The sequence below is a fragment of the Alternaria arborescens genome, assembly GCF_004154835.1.
Source record: "Alternaria arborescens strain FERA 675 chromosome Unknown contig_16, whole genome shotgun sequence".
NCBI lineage: Eukaryota > Fungi > Ascomycota > Dothideomycetes > Pleosporales > Pleosporaceae > Alternaria > Alternaria arborescens.
In genome coordinates this window covers 400,848-424,284 of record NW_021167871.1, presented here as the reverse complement: position 1 = coordinate 424,284, position 23,437 = coordinate 400,848, and the positions used below count along the sequence as shown (strand labels likewise).

At 50.9% G+C, this 23,437-nt stretch overlaps 10 protein-coding genes across 10 annotated transcripts; 4 read left to right on the top strand and 6 right to left on the bottom strand.

Moving 5' to 3' along the window:
* Positions 1-373: 373 nt before the first annotated feature.
* Positions 374-1,262, bottom strand: AA0111_g7300 (40S ribosomal protein; the record flags this gene model as incomplete). The annotated part of the gene is made up of 3 exons (XM_028653620.1): positions 374-968; positions 1,019-1,092; positions 1,149-1,262. The coding sequence occupies 3 exons, from the start codon at positions 1,260-1,262 to the stop codon at positions 374-376; spliced, it is 783 nt and encodes a 260-aa protein (XP_028505110.1).
* A 676-nt stretch (positions 1,263-1,938) lies between these two features.
* Positions 1,939-3,399, top strand: AA0111_g7299 (hypothetical protein; the record flags this gene model as incomplete). Its single annotated transcript, XM_028653617.1, has 1 exon — positions 1,939-3,399. The coding sequence occupies one exon, from the start codon at positions 1,939-1,941 to the stop codon at positions 3,397-3,399; it is 1,461 nt and encodes a 486-aa protein (XP_028505207.1).
* A 453-nt stretch (positions 3,400-3,852) lies between these two features.
* On the top strand, positions 3,853-6,144 carry AA0111_g7298 (hypothetical protein; the record flags this gene model as incomplete). The annotated part of the gene is made up of 5 exons (XM_028653616.1): positions 3,853-4,039; positions 4,096-4,778; positions 4,876-5,073; positions 5,120-5,888; positions 5,939-6,144. 5 exons carry the CDS (start codon positions 3,853-3,855, stop codon positions 6,142-6,144), a joined length of 2,043 nt encoding a protein of 680 aa, XP_028505206.1.
* A 444-nt stretch (positions 6,145-6,588) lies between these two features.
* On the bottom strand, positions 6,589-6,953 carry AA0111_g7297 (hypothetical protein; the record flags this gene model as incomplete). Its single annotated transcript, XM_028653615.1, has 4 exons — positions 6,589-6,656; positions 6,710-6,772; positions 6,822-6,874; positions 6,928-6,953. The coding sequence occupies 4 exons, from the start codon at positions 6,951-6,953 to the stop codon at positions 6,589-6,591; spliced, it is 210 nt and encodes a 69-aa protein (XP_028505212.1).
* A 945-nt stretch (positions 6,954-7,898) lies between these two features.
* On the top strand, positions 7,899-9,254 carry AA0111_g7296 (hypothetical protein; the record flags this gene model as incomplete). Its single annotated transcript, XM_028653614.1, has 3 exons — positions 7,899-8,389; positions 8,441-9,048; positions 9,139-9,254. The coding sequence occupies 3 exons, from the start codon at positions 7,899-7,901 to the stop codon at positions 9,252-9,254; spliced, it is 1,215 nt and encodes a 404-aa protein (XP_028505211.1).
* A 1,172-nt stretch (positions 9,255-10,426) lies between these two features.
* Positions 10,427-12,257, top strand: AA0111_g7295 (hypothetical protein; the record flags this gene model as incomplete). Its single annotated transcript, XM_028653613.1, has 3 exons — positions 10,427-10,487; positions 10,538-11,233; positions 11,284-12,257. 3 exons carry the CDS (start codon positions 10,427-10,429, stop codon positions 12,255-12,257), a joined length of 1,731 nt encoding a protein of 576 aa, XP_028505214.1.
* A 179-nt stretch (positions 12,258-12,436) lies between these two features.
* Positions 12,437-12,889, bottom strand: AA0111_g7294 (hypothetical protein; the record flags this gene model as incomplete). Its single annotated transcript, XM_028653612.1, has 2 exons — positions 12,437-12,570; positions 12,625-12,889. 2 exons carry the CDS (start codon positions 12,887-12,889, stop codon positions 12,437-12,439), a joined length of 399 nt encoding a protein of 132 aa, XP_028505213.1.
* A 1,534-nt stretch (positions 12,890-14,423) lies between these two features.
* AA0111_g7293 (hypothetical protein) lies at positions 14,424-15,679 on the bottom strand (the record flags this gene model as incomplete). Its single annotated transcript, XM_028653611.1, has 2 exons — positions 14,424-15,366; positions 15,420-15,679. The coding sequence occupies 2 exons, from the start codon at positions 15,677-15,679 to the stop codon at positions 14,424-14,426; spliced, it is 1,203 nt and encodes a 400-aa protein (XP_028505209.1).
* Positions 15,680-16,693: 1,014 nt separating this feature from the next.
* On the bottom strand, positions 16,694-18,591 carry AA0111_g7292 (hypothetical protein; the record flags this gene model as incomplete). Its single annotated transcript, XM_028653610.1, has 3 exons — positions 16,694-17,812; positions 17,862-18,095; positions 18,148-18,591. The coding sequence occupies 3 exons, from the start codon at positions 18,589-18,591 to the stop codon at positions 16,694-16,696; spliced, it is 1,797 nt and encodes a 598-aa protein (XP_028505208.1).
* Positions 18,592-21,591: 3,000 nt separating this feature from the next.
* On the bottom strand, positions 21,592-23,214 carry AA0111_g7291 (hypothetical protein; the record flags this gene model as incomplete). The annotated part of the gene is made up of 3 exons (XM_028653609.1): positions 21,592-21,779; positions 21,828-22,646; positions 22,698-23,214. 3 exons carry the CDS (start codon positions 23,212-23,214, stop codon positions 21,592-21,594), a joined length of 1,524 nt encoding a protein of 507 aa, XP_028505037.1.
* Positions 23,215-23,437: the final 223 nt, after the last annotated feature.

Below are 23,437 nucleotides of genomic sequence, written 5' to 3'. Positions count from 1 at the left end.
TTATCGTTGTGATGCTCTGGATCACACGGTGAGACAGACGTAGTATGATTTCTTTTCCTGTACATTTATTATCGTGCTTGTGCGCAAGCAGCTGCGCATGGATCCTCAGAGTACTTTAACATTCCATGTACTATTGTGTAAACTTTCGTCACGTGTGGTGATGAACTGAGCGTATCTAGCATTATCACTCCCAAATACATGCACTTCAACTTAGCGAAACCACGTGGAGTATCATAACTTCAAGGTCATCATTGAAAGTTGTTCATTTTCATGCCGGTGTACCCAGCACTATCGTTGGATACATACGTGAGGTCCTGAATGTAATACCCCGCGCCATAACCCTTATGCTAGAAAGAACCCAAAAACAAACCCTCTAGTACCTCTTACCCTCACGGAGGATGTCGCTGTACTCCTCGAGCGGGGATGGGGTAAGCTTCTTCTCAGCCCACAGGTTGGGGGTGAGGAAACCGTAGGTGTGTGCGACAGCTACGAAGGTAGCCTTCAGGGTGTTCTCAAGAGTCTTGGTTGAACCGGAAGAGGCAGTGTAGATGTCGGCGACACCAGCCAATTGCAAGAGACGCTTGACAGCGGGCGATGCGACAAGGCCGGTACCACGGGGAGCGGGAATGAGACGGACAGTGACGGAACCGCACTTTCCGCTCTCCTTGGTGGGGAGCGAGTGAGGCTCACCAAGGTTGGTACCCCAGTAACCTCTTCGGATGGGGACAACGGAGAGCTTGGCGATGATGATGGCGGCGCGGATGGCGGTAGCGACTTCCTTGGAGGTCTTGATACCAAGACCAATGTGGCCCTCGGAGTCACCGATGACGACGATAGCCTTGAAGCGGGTACGCTGACCGGCACGGGTCTGCTTCTGGACAGGCTTGATCTTCATGACCTCGTCCTTGAGCTTGGGGAGGAAGAAGTCGACGACCTGGTACTCCTTGATGGGGAGAGAGTGGAGGTAGCTGTCCGCTGTCAGTACGAATTCCTTGCCCAATCCCGCTTGAGAACGTACATCTCCTCCATGCTCTTGATCTTGCCGGCCTTTACGAGACGGCCGAGCTTGGTGACGGGCTGCCATTCCTTCTCCTGTGCCAATTGTCAATTTCCTGTTATTTGTCCCTCCACAGCCTTCATATGCGCACCTCAGTCTTTCCGCCACGGCGGCCACGGCCACGTCCGCGACCACGTCCACGGTCACCACCGCGGTCTCCACGAGAACCGAATCCGCCGCGAGCGGGGGCAGGAGCGTCAGCCATGATGTATGTTGGTGGGGTATACGGCTGCTGGATTTGCGATTAGCGACGGGCTTGAGAGTGAGAAGAGGTGAAAGAGCGTACGATTGAGAGTTCCTGGGAGTTAGTGCGTGCTGTTGTCGCGGTCGCACTTGCAACTTTCGATATTGAAATGCTCGCTTAGGTCGTGGATGTCACTAGCCGCATTGGGTTTGGCGCACCTACGCTACATGTGGATGAGTTGCAGGTGGTTCACCAATGACCACCACAACTACAAGGCGCAACCTCTGCAGAGTCCAGTTTGTATGCAGCTGTGCCTGTTTTCATTCTCGTGAGACCTTCTGCACAGAGATCTGACATGAGAAGTGCCTCTGACAAGTATTTGAAGCGACTGTATCACCTAAGGAGGCAAGATCGGTATGTCAATGGAGCGCAAACGTATCGCATTTCACAGGACATCTCAAGTGTGACTGCACCCAGTGCGCTCCTTGGTCACCAGACGGAAGATTGTCTTGCGCACCGACGCTGCCTATCGCGCTGTCCAAGCTGCTCGGAATGACGTGGCTGACTAAGGGCGCTTTGAGCGCGCATGACTCGTTCACATGCTCGAGATACCAACGATATCACATGCACGAACACTTGTCTCCAACGCTTCGACAATAATTTCACGGGCCACGCCGCGAGATCGTGGTTCATTACAATGTCTATCTTCAATTCAGTCCTCGGCTCGTTCTCGCCTCCGCCGCGGTTTAGAAAGTCCTTCGAAGACCCGCACGCGCGTGAACATGAGCTACCACTATACAACTCTCCGCCATCTCCGCGAATACCACCGCCTGTGACTTCGTCAGTACTATGGAACGCTCCAAGAACTAGCCTGTCTCCGCCTCCACGCGTTCCTGACGACCTGCTAGCTTTGCAGCGGCGAGCTAGATACCTTGAACAACAGCTGCAAGAGCTACTCGACGCACAAGCCGATGGTCTAATGGGTGGACGTGGCGCTGGAGATGCTACACCGGATGATCTTGTATCGAACGGAAGCACTACACCAACTGTGAGCAGCGTCCGGTCGAGCGATCGAGGTGCAGAGAACGGTAACGGCCATAACGGAGCACGGAGGAAGAAAGTGGGGCTAAACGCAGCGAGACAAGGCATATCTAGACAGATAAGACAGCTTGCCAGCGTCAAGTCTGAGGAGCTTGATCTTTTAGACGAGGACCTGAGGAAGCTGCAAAGCACAGTAGAGAAGACCGACGGGTGGAGTCAGAAGCGCATACGGCTGGAAAAGAAAATCAGAGATATAGAGAACGAGGACGCTGGCGCAAAGGCACAGAGCTTACAGACGGAAGCCTCGAAGCTAGAGCAGGAGATTCGCCAGAAAGAAGAGGAACTATGGGCGCTCAAAAGACGACATCGAAAGGTCTTGGACGAACTGGCTGATACAGAGAACTCGGTGGAAGCGAAGTTGGCATCGTACAAGACATCGTTGTCACTGTTAGATCGTGAAGTTTCCAATTTCCTTGCGCGACCTCTAAACGCGGATCACGTTCCAATGTCATCATCACCGTTCCTTACACTACCTGCAAAACGGCGGACGCTCGACATGGCGCGCGAATTCTGGCAAGACGAGTACACAAGACTGGCTGAAAGGTGTGAGAAGATTGATACAGATCGAGGTGCGCTTGACGAAGGTGCACTTTTGTGGGCAGATGTTATGAAGAGAGTCGAAGACTATGAAACAAGCCTACAGAACTCTATGCGACCAACGACACGGAAGAGCACCCCTGATCCCACCAAGCTTCTCGAGCAGATGGACGCAACCATTACCTACCTAGAGGAGAAGCTAGAGTTTGCTTCGTCGCGAAGTTGGAATTTGTTAGTTTGCGCCATTGGTGCCGAGCTCGAAGCTTTTACACAAGGCAGAAACATGTTAGAAGAGGCTCTTGGTTCGAAACGAAAGGGTAAAGAGCGAGCTACACAACCGCTGATAGACCATGATGGCTTTGAGACCAAACAACCAGAGGAGATGACAGGGTCTGCTATAAGGATTGGTCGTTCTCCGCCGAGACAACCTACGCCGCCCAAGCAGACGTATTTTGACTCCGAAGATGAGGATCCAGATCCCGAGCTTATGATTTCGCATCAGGATACCGATACTGACTGAGCTGGAAACGCGGTCCTTCCTCGGCGTATTTTTCGTGATTAGATATTCCTCTGAGTAGCCACACTCTGTGTAATTGTTAAATCATATCGAATCTACTCACTTGCTTATCAAATAGTGCGCACTTAACTCGAAGGAGCTTGTTTCTCATCAATGGTGCCCTATCTCTGCAAATATTGGATAGACCCAAAAGATGCATACTGCCATCTTCTCTAGTGGAGCAACAACGCAGAATGCTATATATGCTTTTAGAGTAAATCTCCATATACAAGCTACAACCTATGAAAGAAGAGCTTCTTCATGTGCGGAAGTCCGTCTTGATCTATCGATAAGAGTGGGGCGTTCGGAGATAATCCTATTACCGCGACTACTACAAAGCTCCCGCCCATTACGAGCATTGCTCTTATATCGCCTCGGCACATCTTGCGACATCTACAGAATAACGTTTTCGCAAACATGAGTTCGTCGCACGCCCCAACTAGTCCACCCGCCGAGGATGACCCAGCCAGAACCATTGTATACGATCCGAGCGATCCGTTCTGGCGAGAAACCAACGACGAGTATGATGACGACATGGACTTTGTACCTGCAGAAGAGGGCACCGACGATAACGATGAAGGTGAAGCTGATCTGAGCTTTCACGGTATACTTGGCTTTATGATACATAGTCTGTGATCTATCTACTAACATAATTGTAAGATGCCGCAGAACGGTTGAGCAATCTCAGCGGAGTGGAGATCGCATTCGAATACACCGATGATAACGACGATGACGACGACGACGATGATGACGAAGATGAAGAGGACGACGAAGATGGAGACGAGAACGAGGAAGAGAACGACGATGCAGAGGAAGACGAGATGGACAACCCTCGCCAGCCAATTATGATTACGCGCGAGCAGATAATGCAGTTGCTTGGACACGCTGGATTGGGCCGCATATTCGCCACCGATTTCATTCCACGATCCGCGCTCCGGCGACGCAGACTCGATGAGGACGACGAAGATGAGGACGAAGACGATGGCTACGACCCTCTCGGTTCGACGAGGACCTCTGGAAGGAGGCGACGACCACGAGGCATAGATTTGTTTGAAAAGGTGCCTAGCGAGCAGGGCCAGGAATTGATGCAAGGGGGCAACTTCGGAACAAATCCTCGATCGCAAGACACACTTAAGCGAAAAAAGAAGTTAGCTTACAACATCATGCGACGAGAGTTAGGTATTGGTGGTGACGGTCGCCAGAAGAATTCCACGAGATTGTTGAGGCAAGAAATGATACCAGAATCAGTGGCCGACACAATCATTCACTACAATGCGAGATGCTATTCAGGACAGTTTTCAGACGATGGCAACTTCTTCTTTTCATGCGCTCAGGATTTCAAAGTACGCATGTATGACACATCGAATCCATACGATTGGAAGTACTACAAGGCAAGCAGCAATCTCAAACTCGAAGCTCCGCAAAGCTAATATATTGCAGACTGTAAGGTATGATGGTGGTCAATGGACGATTACGGATGCATCATTAAGTCCAGACAATCGCTTTCTGGCATACAGCTCCATTAGGAGTATTGTCGCACTAGCACACACCGACCCTGACAACGATTCTGAACCACACTATCTTGATTTTGCAGACCTCGGTCGGCCTACCCCACGTGGGTATCGCGGATATTTTGGTGTAAGATGTGTTTATCAACATTTGAGACTGTGGCTGACCCATCCAGATCTGGTCGATAAGATTCTCTGGCGATGGTCGCGAAATTGTAGCAGGAACGGGAGACAGTTCTGTTTATGTATACGACATTGAACGTCGTCAGTCAGTGCTACGCATACCAGGTCATCAAGATGATGTGAATGCAGTCTGCTTCGGCGACACTCAATCGCCACACATTCTTTACTCTGGCTCCGACGACACAACGCTCAAGGTCTGGGATCGAAGAAGTATGGGTGACGGTCGCGAAGCCGGTGTTTTTCTGGGACACACTGAGGGCTTGACATATGTCGACAGCAAGGGAGATGGACGATACGTGCTTAGTAACGGCAAAGATCAGACTGCTAAGCTGTGGGATCTGAGGAAGATGATGTCGAAGGAGAAGGCAGACGGCATTGATCCCAATGCATACACCAACCGCTTCGAGTACCGATCCAACGCATACGACTTTGATGAGTACCGTCCGCATCCACATGACTGCTCACTTGTTACGTTCCGCGGGCACAAGGTGTTGAAGACGCTTATTCGATGTCACTTTTCGCCTCCTGGTAGCACAGATTCGCGATATGTTTACTCTGGCAGCTACGACGGCTCGGTCTACATCTGGAACATGGATGCGACAATTGCTGGCAAGGTCGATGTTCTCAAGGCAACCAGGAACTCACGACCACGCGACCCAGATCTTCTTGCTGGAATGTACGAGCACTGGGGTAGAAACGAGGGCAGATGGCAGACGTGTGTTCGTGACGCGAGTTGGCATCCCAACGCGCCTATGATTGCTGGTAAGTATTTGTACACTCCTAGTTTTGGTGCATATGTTAACTTTTACTAGCAACCTCATGGAACGGCTGGGGTACCTCACAGGGAACTTGCACAGTCCACACTTGGAACGATGGCCTTGAAGAAGATGAAGCAGAGCCTAAGATTGGGAGGCGGGTCAATGCACAACTGCAGCATGATGAACGGCTTTACACGAGTCCTGAGGGCAGGGCGAGACGACACCCCATGTGGTATGAAGACATGATGAATGAGGAGTGAAAGCTCCTGCATCGCTGACCCTTCTAGAATTCCGACGGATGGGTGAACACAAGTGCTGCATATAGGGATTTGGTGAGAAGTTGGGAATGCAATCAGATGTTCACAGGGACTTCCGATCTTGCTCAACATCGCTGTCACAGCGTTACAAGCACCGCGTTATCGTTCCACTCCACATGCACCGTTCACATCACAACACAAAGTTCGTAGACCAAATCAAGATGAATCCTGTGCATGCCTAAATTTGGATATAATCAAACTCCCGCTGGCCCAACCCCATACTGTACAGCCGTTTTGAGTATGCCATATTTCCTCTATGGAGCCCACAAAGCGAAGGCCGGTCTGTTCACCTCCAATGCCCCTAATACAAGATGATATGATGAACGGACCGGTGTCGTGGTCGAAGATGCAAAGGGAAGAGAATCAATGGTTGTGGCGTAGTAGCGTCTACGAGCCGCCGACGAGGATGTTGTTTACGGGAATGTGGACGAGCTTGACAACGTAGCCAATGACTCCTGTGATGAGTTAGTTGCATGGACTTTGGGCGTGCATGCGACGTATCACTGACCCATGATCAAGAAACCGATGCCGACTGCTTGCGATATCCTGATGAACTCCTTCTTGTCGGGCTCTGTAGTCATGTTAGGCGTGTCAAGGCCGGGATAGAGAGGTGATCGTACTTGTGCAGCGGTTCATGAACAGAGTACCCTCCTTGAGGAACTCAGCGGGCATACTGCGCAGACGTTAGCCATCGCTCCCTCATCGTGCGATTCCAGTGTGGCTTACTCAGCGAACTCCTTGACGTTCTCCATGGCGACTGGTGTGCGGGTGGCGATAGGTTGGGGGTGACTTGAAAGGGTGGTGAGTTGAGTTGTGTTGGAGAAGTATCGCGGGCTGGACAAGTCGCGGACTCAGGGTAGCAGCTGCCAAATTACCAGACTGACGGCAATCTGGCCTTGCGGAGAAACCCGACAGGGGTAGGTGTTCTGCCAAGCACGCTAATCTTCACGCTAACTGCGAGCTATCGCATCCGCGTCCTCGATTGTCGCTCACCCTCACTCGTGCTCGCGCCGACAAGTCGTCTCTACCCGCTTCCCCAGGTTTGTCACCGAACGCAGTTACTCACTACGCAACAGACCGGCCAACGAGACGTGCGAGCGCAATCCGCTTTCGCTTCGACAAACACGCAGAGTCAAGGGTGGAAAGGGATCGTGTTTGGCATCTGCATCGAGTTATCCTCGTTGCTCTCCATTTCTTCTTATTACTGGTAGCGCACGATTCAGCGCCTCATCAATTCGAAGGGACATTGTATACAGCAACTTCGCTTCGCGCAAACTGTACTGGAAGCTAGCAAAAGCGAGCGCAGGAGGCAGGCTGAGGCTTCACACACACATCTCTCACACCACATCCTGTACCTTTCACATCTCCGCATCTGCCAGGGGCGATCGGACTATCCCGTCTTGCACTGAGCTGTCTTTCTGGACCTTGTCACCACGCGCCGACAGCGGCACTGTACGTATGGCCTTACTCTACGCTGTTTGTCTTTTCTCTCGACATCGCATTGCAATGGACTGCAAGTCCACACTTTCTTTTGCAACAACTTCTATCTCATCATGCTGATTTGTATGCCAATCACAGAGTTGCGTGTACTTTGGCTATTGATATTAGCACATCAAGTACCTAAGAGCGAATCTAAGAAAGAATACCGGAACAAACCTCATCGCTTACTGCAGTTGACTTAACATACCACAGCAGATATGGCTGACGACGACAACTTCGATATCGACATCTACGGCGATGACTCCTACCAAGACTCGAGCGTGCAGCAAGACACTACCATAACCGACTCCAACACCCCGAACACAGAGGCGAATGCTGCGACATCGAACCATGTGCCGGATACTACCAAGACCGAGAACGGCGATCAAGCGACCAAAGAGTCTACAGACGAGGCGACAAACGGCGAGGGTCATCATGACCAGAGCACCCAACAGATCGCATCCACAGGAGGCTCAGCTGGCCTTGACGTTCACAAACAAGCACCTCAGCAACAGGGTACAAAGCGCAAGCAGGGCGAAGACGATGATCGCCCGACTGACCCCGGCGCCACTGCAGCTCTTATGATCAACGATGTAAATTGGTGGATTAGTGAAGAAGACATTCGCGGATGGGCCAACCAGAGCGGTTGTGAAGATGAGCTTGTTGAGGTAACCTTCAATGAGCACAAAGTCAATGGCAAGAGTAAAGGGTTAGTTGCACTTGATGCTTCGAGGCACAATATGCTAACCAACTTTTGAAGTCAAGTTTTCACTCTTTTGAACTCACCACAGGCAGCTACTGCTCTGAAACACCAAATCGAGAACCTCTTCAGAGACCAAGCCCACACGAAGAAGCCGACCGCCATCTTCAGTCCTCCGCATGTCAACCCATTCAAGACACTGCCAAAGGATGTTCCCGCGCGAGACAAGGGTCGGAACGACCGCGCTACCTCTGGAAACTACGGCAATCAAGGTGGCTACAACAACAGAGGTGGATATAACAACAACCGTGGCAATTTCAACAGGGGCGGCATGGGTTACCAAAACAACCGCAACTTTTCTCCTGCTGGTGGAAACATGGGTGGTGGCAACATGGGAGGCTACGGTGCCCAAGCGCCGATGAACAACTTCGGTAACCCCATGGGCGGCATGAACAACTTTGGTGGCGGCTTCAATCGCGGCGGCATGATGGGCGGTAATATGCGTGGTGGTATGGGCAACCGTGGCCGTGGCGGCAATATGGGTATGAATCCTATGGGCACAAACCCCATGGGCGGCATGAATATGCCCATGGGTGGCAACATGATGGGCATGGGAGCCAACATGATGGGTATGGGTGGTGGTAACATGGGCATGATGGGAGGAATGGGTACGTCGAGAAATTTTCATACTCCGACTAGTGACTTACCCCCATCCTCTTAATTCCCCAATGGGTCGATTACTAACAGCGAGGCTATAGGAGGCGGCTTTGGTGGCAACCCAGGATTTAACCCAGGATTCTTCCAAGGCAACCAAGGCGGCAACGATGGCAGCTGGCAAAACCCGCACGGCGCGAAGAGGCCTCGTCCTGAGTAGGGTTCAGATTCGGAGCATGCGAATCACGTACCGACGCGCCTATGCATGCTGCCGCTTCCAGGAGATCCATTCTCGACAGCAGAGCAGGCAGATTATGAGTGCAAGTTGACGCAACGCCGTCTCGATGCGCTTGAGTGCAAACATCTACGGAGTCTGCATGGTCGTGCTCTTGGAGACAAGATGTCTAATGCGGCCCTAGACTGGATGGTAGAGGGCACCTTTTTGACTGCAGTTCAAGCCTTCTATGCGACACGCTGTGGGCTGATGACCCACTTGGTATTTGGTCCTTCTTTTCTCGGCGTTTTAAGGGCAACGGGGCAACTTCCAACAATCAATATCTCTTCTTCACTTGTCTTATTAGCTTTTTCTCTTGTTTTGTTGAAGGGAATAGTATATCCTCTCAGAATTTGTAAGCCTCCATTTTGTTGGTACATCCTTGTTTTGGATGTTTCACACGAGTATGTTTAGCTCAGGAGTTTTGCGGTTCCATTTGGTACATGGAGAAACATGCGCTCGCATTCTTATTATACTGGTTGCAACCCAAGTACTTTGCCTGAGATCCGGCGCTATCATTTCGTGTTCTTACCGAACTGTTTTGGGCACGGAACACTTGTACTATTGTATCTGGAAGATGGTGTGTCTTGGGCGTTCGCATGTGAGCAATAATTTCATGACAAGTGGAAGAGACAAGGTGTGATCACCATTTGAAGTATTTTAGTCTTTGGTGGAAAAATACCATTGCCCTGGGTAATTTGGAGATTAGGCCCGCGGGGACCTGCATATGAAATCGGGCTGGGGTCTACAATATAGATCGAACGAGATGGCACACTAATCATGATGACGGCCAATCACACTTGCCATTAAAACAAACCCGTTGTTTTCTAGATGTCTTCCATGCTTCCGCTTCCACCTTGGAAACCGGGTAAGCAGGAGAGTTTGCAATTAAACTAGATTAGCAAGGAAGCTTGATGGTCACGCTAGCCGGAAGGTACCGCATCCTGGGGTAACAGTTCATTAATATGTAAGGATTATAGAGAAATGACGAGGGGATAGTGGATGAGGCTATATGGAAGATCTCCGTACCGAGGTGAAGGAACCTGGCTGATGGTCGACATTGTATATCTCTCTCCATCTCCCGAGGCGAAGGTCATGCAGAACGCTCAACAGTCGCAATGAAGATTTCCTATGCAAGTGCAGCAGTGCTGCTAAACAGTACCTTCGCTGTTGCTCAATGTTCGTTGCTCCATGATTCCAATACTATGGCGACAGCTAACACGATGAAGCGACGAATGGCACCGGTGTAAAATGTCCTTCAACTTCAAAGTTCTCTGCCATTTCGGCTGGTGCCTTCTTCGAAAAGTTGAACCCAGGCTGGAATGTCGGTAACACGCTTGACGCTGTAGAAACCGAAGGCAGTTGGAACAATCCGCCAGTCGTCGGCAGCACCTTTGACGATGCGAAAAGAGCTGGCTTTAAGAGCATTCGGCTACCCGTAACCTGGGCGTACCACTTCACTTCTCAATCACCAGACTGGACCGTGGATCCCGTATGGCTGCAACGTGTATCGGATGTTGTGGACATGATCACAGACCGAGGGCTGTATGCGATTGTTAATGTTCATCACGATTCCTGGACTTGGGCCGATCTTACGCAATCCAGCACGAACGTAACGGCTGTTGAAGAAAGGCTTGGAAAGCTTTGGAAGCAAATTGGAACCAAACTGGCTTGCAAGAGCGAGAAGGTCGCTTTTGAAACGATCAACGAGATCCCTGGGACTACCGCTGAGCATGGCGCTGTCATTAACCGCCTGAACGATATTTTCCTTCAGGCTATTAATGATGCGGGAGGCCACAACCCAAAGCGCGTTGTTACTCTCGTTGGTGCTGGAGAAGATGGATTGAAAACGATACAGTGGTTCAAGAAGCCTGACCCCAAGTTCAAGAATCCATGGGGCATCCAGTATCATTACTATTCGCCTTGTAAGTGCCCTTCACTCATTCGAAGTTCATCAGAACTGACCCAAGAGAAGATGACTTTGTTTTCCAAGCTTGGGGAAAGACCACATGGGGCTCCGACGCCGACAAAGCTGCCCTCGAAGCTGATATCGCCGCTGTCCGTGGAAACTTCTCTGACATCCCACTCGTGATTGGCGAATGGGCAGTATCACCTGTCGCCACCGAGACAGCAGCACGCTGGCGATACTTCGATTTCTTTCTCCGCACAGCAGCGAAATACAACACCACAACTGTTCTCTGGGACAACGGAGCCGATTTTCTGGACCGCGCAACACATCTTTGGCGCGACGAGGTAGCTCTGGATATCTACCGTAACGCAGTAAAAGGCATTGCAAACGCGCTACCAGAAAGCACAACCGATGGTTCTGCAACAACACAATCGAGTTCTGCATACGTCTACCACCGCAAGAACGAAACCGTAGGGGACGTTACGCTAGGCTTCGCTTTCAACGGAAACACACTTAGCAAGATCAGCAGAGGAAGCAAACAATTAGCCAAAGGCAAGGACTACAGCGTCTCGGGCGAGAAGATTACGTTTGCAGCATCATATCTCAAGACGATACTCACTCCCACTTCGCCAACCGGTACCCTAGCAAACTTGACCCTAACGTTCAGTCGTGGCGCCGCTCTTCAAGTCAACGTTCTCCAATACACCACACCGACCCTCTCTAACACCTCCGGTCCCTTGCCAGCAGCGGGCCAGGACTTACTTATCCCAATCACGTGGTCGGGGCAGAATAGGCCTGCGGCTGTTAAGGCTGTCAAAGCCGATGGAACATATCTGGTGGACGATTGGACACAGTACCTAGGGCCGTTGCAGCAGGGACGCATGACTTATGATGGTCAGTGGAACTGGGATGCAGGACATGTTGTTATCAAGGCGGCAGCTCTAGATGCTGTGAGGGCAGCGAGCAAAGACACTACATTTACCATTGAGTTCTATCCTAGAGAACCAGGAAATGCGGTAGAGTATACAGTTACTGTATAAGAGGGCTGTAGATGTGTTACAGTCGAGATAGTCATAGTGCAAATGAGCTGGACAGGTTATACGGAAAACCAAACGTGCCTTCATGATATAGTGGGCTCGTCTTGCATCGATTCCAATACCGTTACGTTAGGATATGTACATAAGTTCGATAGGCCATCATTTTAAAAACATGGTCCAGTTCAAGCAACAGCGCTAGATACCTGAATGGTAGTCTCATCCTGGAAACGACCGCCGCCAATAGAGGTATGGATAGACAAGGGTGCTGATCCATAGACAGTCACGCCGCTATCAAGAGTCTGTTGGACGTTGAGGGCTACGAGTGTTAGCTTTTGTCACCAAAGTAATTCAGATTCAGATTTGAACTTACTTGCTCCGTCATAGGAAAAGTCAAACGCGGCACGGTCGCACCTATGGGCAACAGGAAGCTCAGCGTTGGGTGCTTCAACACAGCTGCTCCTCAGCTTGTGGTCTTCGTCGTATTCGTCTGATGTGAACTCCGCGTAGAGAAACAGTTGCTCAATGTCGGGGCCGAGTGTCATTTGGACGAACCACTGACCCTTGTTTTCGGTACGGGGGAGTACGGCGGCGGAGGTGGTAGCCACGAGAGCGAGGAGGACGGTAGAGAACTGCATCTTGGTGGAAACGATAATGATGGATCTTGAATGATATTAGATTAGAAGGGAATGGATTGGAAGCAGTGGATGCTGGTGATGGTATTCTGCCTGAAGAATGTATGGGATTATATACATAACAGGACCTATGTAGTTGCTGAACACTATAGTGGTGCCTGTCTCTCGTGATAACGGATCCGATAATACTATTGCCATAAAAAGCATTGGAATTTTACCTCGTAATGCGAGATTCATCCTAAACCAGCGGTGTGGAGTTACCTACGTTGTTCGCACTGATCGGCTGAGTGCTGATGTACCATGAAGGAACCCTGAATTTCCAATATCCTGCTGGAGCATTTACGAGTATCCCCGTGTTGATTCCCCCTTAGTAGGCGTTAGCTACTTTATTTTTAGAGTTGCATTAGCTCCCGGCGGAAGGAGCGGCACCTGATTGTGACAACGTCCTTCATCTAAACCGAGAATTCTTTTGGTGAATACTGTACTTCAACGCTCGAAGCTCTGGAACATGTAGCAATCACAACTAAATACTGTTCCTCTCTTTTATTTTCCATATGTTGCTTTTCTGTATGGCCTAATACTTACTGATCTCGGTGAGGTAGGAGTCCAGGCCCCCTTCATCCACCGGGTGAATCGCTTTTGAGCATGAGAGAGAAAGTGAGGAAAATCTCCGAGCTACCGTAGTCTACTGCGCCGCCATACCTGAACAAGCTTTTCAGGCCGAGAATACGATATTTAGTATAGTAAGGTATGGTTGCAAAGCATATTGGGGACACACATGCGCCGAAAAGGACGATGCTACGCTCATCGGAAGACAATACTATTAACGGACACTACGCCAGAACGACCTGACCACTATTGCCGAGCGGGACTATTAATGGGCCATCTCATAATACTGCCGCGACACTATACTCGCGTATTAACCCTTTCCTTTTTCGACAATTATCGACCTCCACATCAGCATTGGACTTATGGTGATAGAAGGTTCCTAACACGACCGCCAAGGCGTTTGTCAGGTTCACAAGCGAAGGACCGGATAGGATACCTAGCCCAAAGACATAGTGCCTTTGTTAGGTATTGAGCTTTGAATTTGTGGATGGCTGATCTCGACCGATGGAAGTAGCATCGTAGCTGTACAGCCAAGAATGAGGGCAAGACTATAACTAACAATTGCGTTGGCATGTTGGTAATATGTCCATCGCTCTGGTTCCTGAAGAGCGGTCATCTAGTGGTTTTGTGTAATAGTTGTGGCTGTTCGGCGATGAGTATGTATTGTGATGCAGCTACGTCGTCGTCAGGCACCTTCTAACAACAGAGAGGCTGGCTCTAGCCTTACCGACTGATACCTGTTGTATTCTTGTGTATCTTCCTGTTCATGGTAAAAGTTCCAACTTATGCATAGGCTATCACCATGTCTGGTGTATCTACTCAGTTTATCTTGTGACCACTCTTCACTCTTCTGCACCAGCAATCTCTCTCCAGCAACCTTACACATACAATCAAGATAGCCTATGCCTGTGAATCCAATTGCATTTCCTCATCGTACTGCGGATTCCCATTCTTTCAGCGCAGATCTTAGTCTTACTTCGACGTCGCTCTCGATCCAAAAGTGCCCTGCGCCCACGACTTCAACACTGGTGAAGTGCGATGCTGGCTCAGCTTTCAATTGTTCTGACCAGTCGCGAATCCTCTTCGCAGAAGTGAAAGCGTCTTGATCCCCGAAGATGGCTAGAGATACGTGCTTACCAAGCACGTCCTGGTGATCGTCCTTGGACTTGCTCCAGAACCTATGTATCAAGGCTGGTGCAGCAAGTGTAGAGATTGGCGGTGTCAGTGGCGAGATAAGAAGATAACGGACGTCGGGCATTGTGATTGTCGCACTCTTCGCTTCCGATCGTGGCATTGGTTCGTGACTCTCTCTCCGCCTGTGGCTAAGGCTTCTCAACCGTGTTTTGATCTCATGGCGCGTACCGCCTTCGAGACTTCTTCGGACATCTCTGCTACTTCTACGCTTCTCTGGGCTAGTCTCCTCTCCGCCCATTGTAACCGGAGGTCTCGATTCATGTCCTGCCCTGCTTTTCCTCCTAGCTCTAGTCTCATCCCGAGCTAGGTTGATCCATCCGAGATTGCTCTGGTCTGCCAACCTGCGAGCGCGCAGGACTATTTCATCGGCTGCAGTACCCGTCGCTGGAGCTAAGAATGGTTGTAGTATGGTCGGTACAGGTGGCAGATGTCTAAGGATGAGGGAGCCGTATGAATAACCTCCTAGTATGACTATGGGAGATTGGTCGTCATGCGCCGACAATGATTCGCTTTGGTTTGAGGGGGTCGGAAGCTGATCGGGCGCGAGATTCAGGTCGAAGGTAATGCGTGGACGTAGGTAGGACATGTAGTACATGAAGAATGCTGCAAAGGATGTATAGTCATCTAGTTCGGGTCTTCCAGACCAGCTAGTACGCCCTTTAGATCCGTGCGCACCTCTAACGTAGCTTAGTCGGATGATTCTATGGTCAAGATATATCACTAGACGTACCTGAAGTTGAAGGTGCCCACCATCCAACCAGCACGTAGGAACTCGTCTACCACGATACCAACTACGCGATCGTCGTAACTACCTCCCATTGGTGCATATGGATGTGCCATGACAACACCTCTCCTCTTCCATTCTACGATATCGCCCGATTCCTTTGGCTTGATTAGAGTATCTGGATGGTACACGCGGCAATCGAGCGTCGTGTCATCATGGATCGAGGGTATCGTGAAGCTGTAGTGGGCGTCTGGTGGGCGACGCATCTTCTGGGCCAGATCGAGACCCAGTAACAATTCTCATTGCACCTTCGAGAGACTAAAATGCTGGGTAGCAACTGGCACAAACGTAGACAGGATGGTTTGACTATGCGATGATGGAGGAGTGTGGGGTTCAGAGTCGCGGAAAGCGCTCCGCTGACGCGAGCCCGCGCTTACTAGCGAAGACACCCTAAGACGCGCTGAAATAGACGATGACTCCTTCAATACACAACTTCACATCCCTATCAAAGGACACAGTTTACACATATGTCAAATTCTAATCCTCCGTGTTGACTACTCTGGCGCTTTGGCGACATGCTTGCAAACGTGGGTAGCAATCACATCTGAGATGACCGCTGTCAATTACCCAAGCGACTCTGGGCTGACATGCAGGATCCCAGATAATGTTCAACCCTACAGCCTGGTGGGTGCGACTACCATCCAGTCCTTCGTCTCTGAGTCTGAAAGTCAACCGTGTTTACGTGGGAAGTTTCCAATCGTCATGGAAGGCTCCTGAAGTTGGGTGATACGATATGGGCTGTGAACGATATGGACATATCTGTGATTCTTCGACAAGTGAATCAGCACTATATATTGGTCGCGCTATGATGCCTCCATAGAGCAGCATTGAACCGTGCCTGTCATGCATGCGGGTCAGTATTTGAACCATGGCCTGTGAGAGCCGCCATCATTGATATCGGGCGACATTTTACTGCTTGATGAGGGAAAACTCATGCTTATATCGTAAGTGTTACATCTATCGTCAGAAAGTTAAACCGGGCATAGAGAGCGGCTCATGCATGCGGCGGGTGACTGGCCCCAACCTTGTGGCATCAGCCGTCATCCACTAGAGAATCAGTGTGAGAGTAACAAGAAGTGGCGATTGAAGATTATAAATTATCCGCGTCCATTTACATCCAGAGTATAATGCTCTAGATAGAGTGAAGCCAATGACCACTGCCCTAGAAGCATAACCCTGCCACCAACTACTACCAGCATCAAGGATGCCATGTACAAATCCTAGAGCGGACGAAGCGCACCACTCCGGTCTTCAGACCACCTGCCAGCGATGGCCTGTCGCGTGCTCTTACCCCAAAAGGCAACTGGCATAGCCACTAGCCCACCCAAGACCTGGAAGATCATGAGTTCAATACCAACCCACATGTATCCGTGAGCGTCGATCCAAGGCACAAGCGCAAAGCTCATGACAAAGGAGAGGATGTAGCATCCTCCACCAACAACAGCGATAGCGGGTGCAGCCCATCGCGGGAAGGCTTCAGTGACCCAGAGTGTGTTTGCGATCATGAGTGTTATGAAGGAGAAGCCGTTGATACCGTACGCGAAGTAAATGGCAACAGGTTGCCAATGAAAGTGAACAGCAAGACCATAGAGCACCGAGCTGAGCGCGCCGGTGATGACGGGTAGGATGTAGCCGACAAGATAGTGCTCCGCCTCTAATACCCCTCGATTGCGGCTTGAGAGGCGTTTCAACACCTTGCAGAAGAGCAAAGCAAATATGGGCAGACCACATAGGGCTCCGAATCCCGATGCGACATTGACAGTGCCAACAACACTCGGCGACATGTTATAAGGCGGTGCGATGAGAATGCGCGCGTACGTCGCGCCGATGAAGATCATGCTTGCCGAGTTGAAGGCAGAGGCAACGAAGACCCAGAAGATAAGTGGGTTGGCAGCACAGTAGGCCATTTGGATGATGCAACGACCTGCCGAAGCCCATGATGCAAAGGGTGAGCGCGATAGACCGGCCTTGTCACGAAAGCCTGCAAAACCAGTGCGCAAGGGGTATTCGGGCAGATCGCGATATATCTCGGAGTCCTTCTCGCGATCTTCGTAGACCGTCAACTTCTCGGTAGCACTTTGCAATAGGATAAGTCCATTGAAAGCTACAGTTGGCCTTTTGAAGTATGTTTCGGGATAGAGAGCGAAGGTGACAGCGAGCGAGACGACAACGGGAATGGTCCAGTAATGATAGAAATTTCGCCAGTTGTTTCCGTGGTCTGCTAATACAGGTACCAGTGCAACGCCAGAAGTGCCAAAGCATCCTGCCATGCACCACATGAGTGCTACTGCTGCCGATCTCTGGTTGATGTAGGTAAGGTCAATAACCATCAGGAAAGCCTAGGGTTGTTAGCGAATGAGATCGTAGTTGTCTTGAAACACTACTTACCAGGGACAACGCAAGCCCCTCACCGAGACCAAGGAAGCAGACTGCGCCTACGAGCGAACGGAATGATCCTGCCTCGCCGGCCCATAGCATAGCGAGCAGTACGACAAGTGTTGCGATCAACATCGTAGGCCGGCGGCCCAGACCAATGGATACCGGCACCCACAGAAAGCATCCCAAGCCCATGAATAAGGTAGGAGCTGTTACTAAGGCTTTGAGTAGCCATGCGGGTATATCCTAAATGCAACATGTCAGCGACGCTTACCCCAGTGAGTAGAATTGAACGTACCTCGTGTGCGAAATCTCTTTGGATGTCGTCAAGTACGACGGACGCAGCTTGTGCTGCAGTTAGACAAACAACAGAGAAAAGGGCTACAGAGAACAATGCTCCGCCTGTCTTCCATCTGTTCCAGTTCAGAGGGTCGGCTTTGGAATTCGAGGGCATGGGAAGCTTGAGTGTTCTCCCATCGTTCGTAATGAGAAAGGTGCTTCCAATGAGGTTGTATGATTCGCGTCTCGAACGTCTGGCGGTCTCCGCAGTCATCGGTCTGGAGTGGTGACCCAAAACAGAAGGCACTGATGGCCTCTTGCCGGGTGTCTCATCCGGAAAGGGTGGGTATATGGGATGTGGTGCTGAGACTGGATGAGCGTTTGGTGGTGGAGCCAGCTCCACCATAGGATGCGGATCTTTCAGGGCAGATGAAAGCCTATTGGAATATGTTTCCGACATCATGATGTCCATGACGAGAGAAGAACAATGAAGGAAGGAATGGCGACACGAGTCACCACACAAGTGGATCGTGAACGGACAGAACTAGCGATGAAGGAACGACTGAAGGACTAACAACCTAGAACCGTGGCTAACGCCCCGTTCTATATCCACAACCGTTCGGCTCTCGCACTCTCGGCCGTTGCGGGTGTGACCGCACTTCTGTCGATCCCACCTGGAGTTGAGGCTTGAATGAAAGTCTAAGCTCCCTTTTCCACTCTTGATACTCCTCAAACAGACCAGATCGCACCGAAAGTAAAGGTAATCAAGGACACGTCGGCATAACTTGGACGCATCGTCCGTAAGACGTAGATCATCGTTCCTATCGAGCAGCGTGCGTGAAGTCCGGGAGTTGCTTTAAAATGGCCGATTGGTCTAATCGATTATCACGAACCCCATGGCCTGGGGTCTCGTGTTGGGCCTCAAACCTCAAGTAGATTTCCAAGAGAATGGGTGAAGCTACGGCCGAACTGCGGTATCATAGCGTTTCATCTGCCGTTCTGATTCAGGTTTGGTGACAGCGGCACTCAACGGCTGCCTGTGCACCGTGTCCGGAGAGTGACCGATGTTTGCTATTCGTCGTCCACTTACCGCGTTTCAAAGGCCCCTAGGAGAGGTCTGCGAACAGGTGCCTGGGCTAAAACATCGCTGTGTTTGAAGAGTGACTAGTGAGCACATATGTGAGTTTATTCCATCATGCAAGTGAAATGTGACGGTGATGTGACGGCGGTGTTGAAGGATTCCGACTTTCCTCGGGGTGATACTTGCGAAGATCCGGGGAAGCGAGACCCACGTCATCCTTTTCACCGCAGTTGCGAAGACTCCAAGTCTGTGAAACTCAAGGAAGCTTGTCGATCAAGCATACGTACAACGACCGCAATGCGTACACCGGAGAATTTCGTAAGATGAGGCTGGCGTGAACGTTGAAGACTTGGCAAGCTAAGGGGCGCGCTATTGACCAAGGGTTCCGCATCACGTGCCATGACCAGCCGAACAGGCGTTTGCAATCTCAACAACGCCCAACTTTGTGCTTACGGCATCGCATCGCTCGATTACGTTGCAGACATACGGAGGTGACAGGGCTGAAACCTCCAAAGGCTGTACAGTGAATTTAGGCAGATAAGGCGTCAGCTGATGCTGGAACATCCCGTCTGGAACATTTGCGACTTGGAGTTGATAGATGCCAAGCATCGCGACATCTATTCGTCCGGAATATTGCCAAGGTGGACGCAAGAACCGACACCCTGTGCCCCCTTATTCCTAAGTTCCACCAACCTTAGAACAACGTTTGCGTTGGTGTGCCAGATAAGCTCTGGGCTACAGGTACTGCCACAACAAATGCGGGCCCTAGAAAAATGTCAACTCGGGCCGAGCCCGCGTGTCATAACAACCTAATAACCCTACGAAGTGTACAGTCATCGTGAGCAACGGCAGCCGACTTCCTGAGCACGAAACAGGCATAGTAAAGCCAAGGAAATTACTAAACTCCTCTGCTGACTTGAGTCTGAGTCGGCGTAAAATTACAAGACGGGAACCCAACCACCGGCGTGCTAATCCTGTCGATCATCACCTGCCTACTTGGGAAATGTGCATCAAAACTGCTCGAGCTTGGGAAGCTCGGGACTGCTTGGTGTACTCGAAAAGCCTTGCCTGTCCACGAATGCTTTTATGAGGCTGACACGTCGGTTTCCTGTCTGCGGCTGTTGATATCCACCAGTTAGGCATACACAAAAAAGAGTACGCGCCTTGAGCTCACACTGCTGACAGCTATGTTAAACATCTCAAGTCCGGTGATGATCGCGGCCAAAGTCTCATTACGAAGGGATCGGATCAACAGTCCCGCCTTGTCAAAGTATAGTGGCCTGATATTCAGGTATTGGCGGGCACATTAGGCTGGAACATACGTGGCAGTGGAAGAAGTGGATGTTGGCTACGCCAAACGATGGCAACTGTGCGAACCACTAGAGCCTCGACATGTGAAAATTGGTCATGGACTCAGTGCATTAAGAAGTCTTCTGTGTGCACATGTGGAGCCATCAAAAGTCCAAGTAGAAAGCTCGGCGCCGAAATATCATTGAAGGATCGCAACTAAGAAAATCACATGGCACGCCGTCCATAGTGGAGAATTGCTGATATCAAGTGCAGCTGCAGTGACGCGTCCAAGAACGCACCTCCAAACGTCTACCAAGTCCTCTTTATGCGCTAGTCAAATTGACAAATTTGAGCTGGTTGGACGGATGAATAATACCATGGACGCGGGCCAGAAGATGACACGTGAAGATGCTGCATCATGGCATTGAAAGGGCTCAGAGGCAGCCGAGAACGGCGACCTCTCGGAATGGATGGTGGTGTGTTAGGATCGTATGTTCTCTTACAAGGGTGACGGTGAATATGAATGTAGCCGGAGCTTTATGTCGACGTTCTGGGGCTATCGGCCGAGGGGTTAAGACGAGTAGGCGAAGGTTGGTACTGGGATGAGTGTGGGTGGTGAGGTATAGCCATGAGCAGACGCTGGAGCCCAACATGCGTTTGCCGTGACATGACCGACTGTCGAGATGGAAAGCACAATAAGCTTAACTTCTGGCTTTAGTTTCATCTTTTAAGTTCCATACAGGGGGTGCGGAAAGCGCCAAGTTAAATTCAACTATTGACGCCTCTTGAACATCCAACAAAAATCTTGGGGTATCATGTGCGAGAACTTAGAGTAAATAGAGATGCCGCCGAAGCACGGCAAAAAAGATGAAAAAACCAAAGTTTGCAGCATGGGGATCACCCTCAATCATACATCGTGTCTATGACTGACTTATTCGAACGCCGCTTGGAAAAGATGACGTAGAGACGGGTGGTAGGGAAAGGAGAAGATACCGAAACTTAGCCCACTTGGAAGAGCATGTGGTATCTGTACGAATGGAAGATAGAGTGTGGAAGCAAAACGAACACTAAAGGATACTATGCGACCAAGACTTATCCGGTGTACCAACCGCTGGCGGCGACGGTTGAATTTTCCACTTGACGTTGTGGAATGAGTGGTGTGGTGATATCGTATGCTTCAATGAACATTCGCCACGTAGGGAAATCGATGCTGAAGATGGCTTGATGCTTTTGGACGTCCTTCTCTCGGTGTTCCGAGACCGCGCTAGGGTCTGCTGGTTCTGGTAGTAGTTAGCAAATGTATAACCCAGTGTGACTCGCAGACTTACGCAGGAGCGGAAGCCCGTGGGCATCTTTGATAATGGCGGCATTGCCCTCCCTCACTAAGAAACTAATATAGAAGAGATTCTCTACCGTCTGCGCAAAGTCGTGGGGATTGATAGCGAAGTCTAGTAGACTAACTGCGGACGTTCCTTCAACCGTCATGGCTAATCTATGGCGTCTCAGAGCAGCATATTGATCTTCTTCCGTGATTTCGCCTTGTATCTCCTCGAGTTCTTGTTCAACCAAAGGTTCCACGGCGGTGATGTGATCTACCAAGTGTTTCCTGATGGCTTTGACCAAGGTCAGTTGAGTGTCTTTATTGCTCTGCTGCGTGTCCTCGTTCAGAATCTCTTCTGGTCGAGTTGCCGGGCCGACCGGTTGTCGTTGAGATCGGGCTCTTCGCTGGGTTGCACGAACGCGCTTTTGTACTGACAAAGGGCCAAGTAGGAAACTTGACGTTGGCGGTCGTTTGTTGCAGGGGAAACATGCTTGCCGACCGAGTAATGCCCAGTCAAGGCCATCTGGGTCTTCATCGTCGTTGTCGCCTACGGGTACTGCTGGTGCGTCTTCCTCGCCTGCAATGTGGCCGCCAGATTTCATGAAGTAAATGCACTTGGAAATGAACTGATCGAGATCAACGCCCACCCCAGAGTTGCCCAAGCTGTTGTTGAGCTTCTTGCCTGCGAGGTCACTGGCGTTAACCAAGAAGCGAGAGTCGACAGTAGCATCGGCTGTTTGTCGCACCTTGCCGAACAAACTGTTTTGTGTCTTGAGAGCATCGAGCAGTCCGCTGTCGTGTGATTTGACGAGGTCATCGCGATTATCTGCGATGGTCAGTGATGTTTATCCCATGTGCAACAATATGCTGGACTCACCATCTAGCATGCGCTGGTGTTCACGCATGTTTGCACGTAGCCTCCTTCGCGCCTCTGGATCTTGATTGGGATTGTAAAACTTGAGGTCGCCTTCCTCGTCTGGCTCGGGCAGCTGTGAGGGCGTTTCCGCTTGTTCGTCGTCGTCATCGTCATCCTGTTCCTCATCTTGGTTGCCGTGTGCATGCTCGTGACTTTGCGAGTCGGCCATGTTGTAGTTATCGGTTCTCCTCCTCTTACCGCCGTTTCCAGATGTTGAGCCAGAGTCGGGTGTCGGCATACGCACCGACGCGCTCCGCAGGCCGCTGGCCTTGCCTCGCCGCGGGGTGTTGTCGCGTGTGTCAGGCTGCTCATTCTCTTTGTCCGAGTTCATTGAGCGCGTCGGGCTGAGGACTGAATAGGACGAAGTGCGCGCATTGCCGTCGGTTCGGGGCTCTACGGAGGGGTCGCGGTACAGAGAGTCGACGGTGGAAGCGCGTGTTTGTGGCGTAGCAGAGGGGTGGGTGTTGAGACGCGCCATCCCGCCCCAAGAAAAAGCGAGCCGGGAGAGAGGGTGGGCGAGGAGGGGTGTGCGTTTGGATGGTCGTGATGCGGGCGTTGACCTGTGGGACGCGGTTGCCCCATGTGCAGAGGCGGCCGCTTAGCGCGACTTTGTTTGAGGCAAGTGCGACCGCGTCCGTCAGCCAAGCCTAGCACCACGCGAAAGCGCAGCTGCGATTCGCGGACCCCTGCATGCGCGTCGG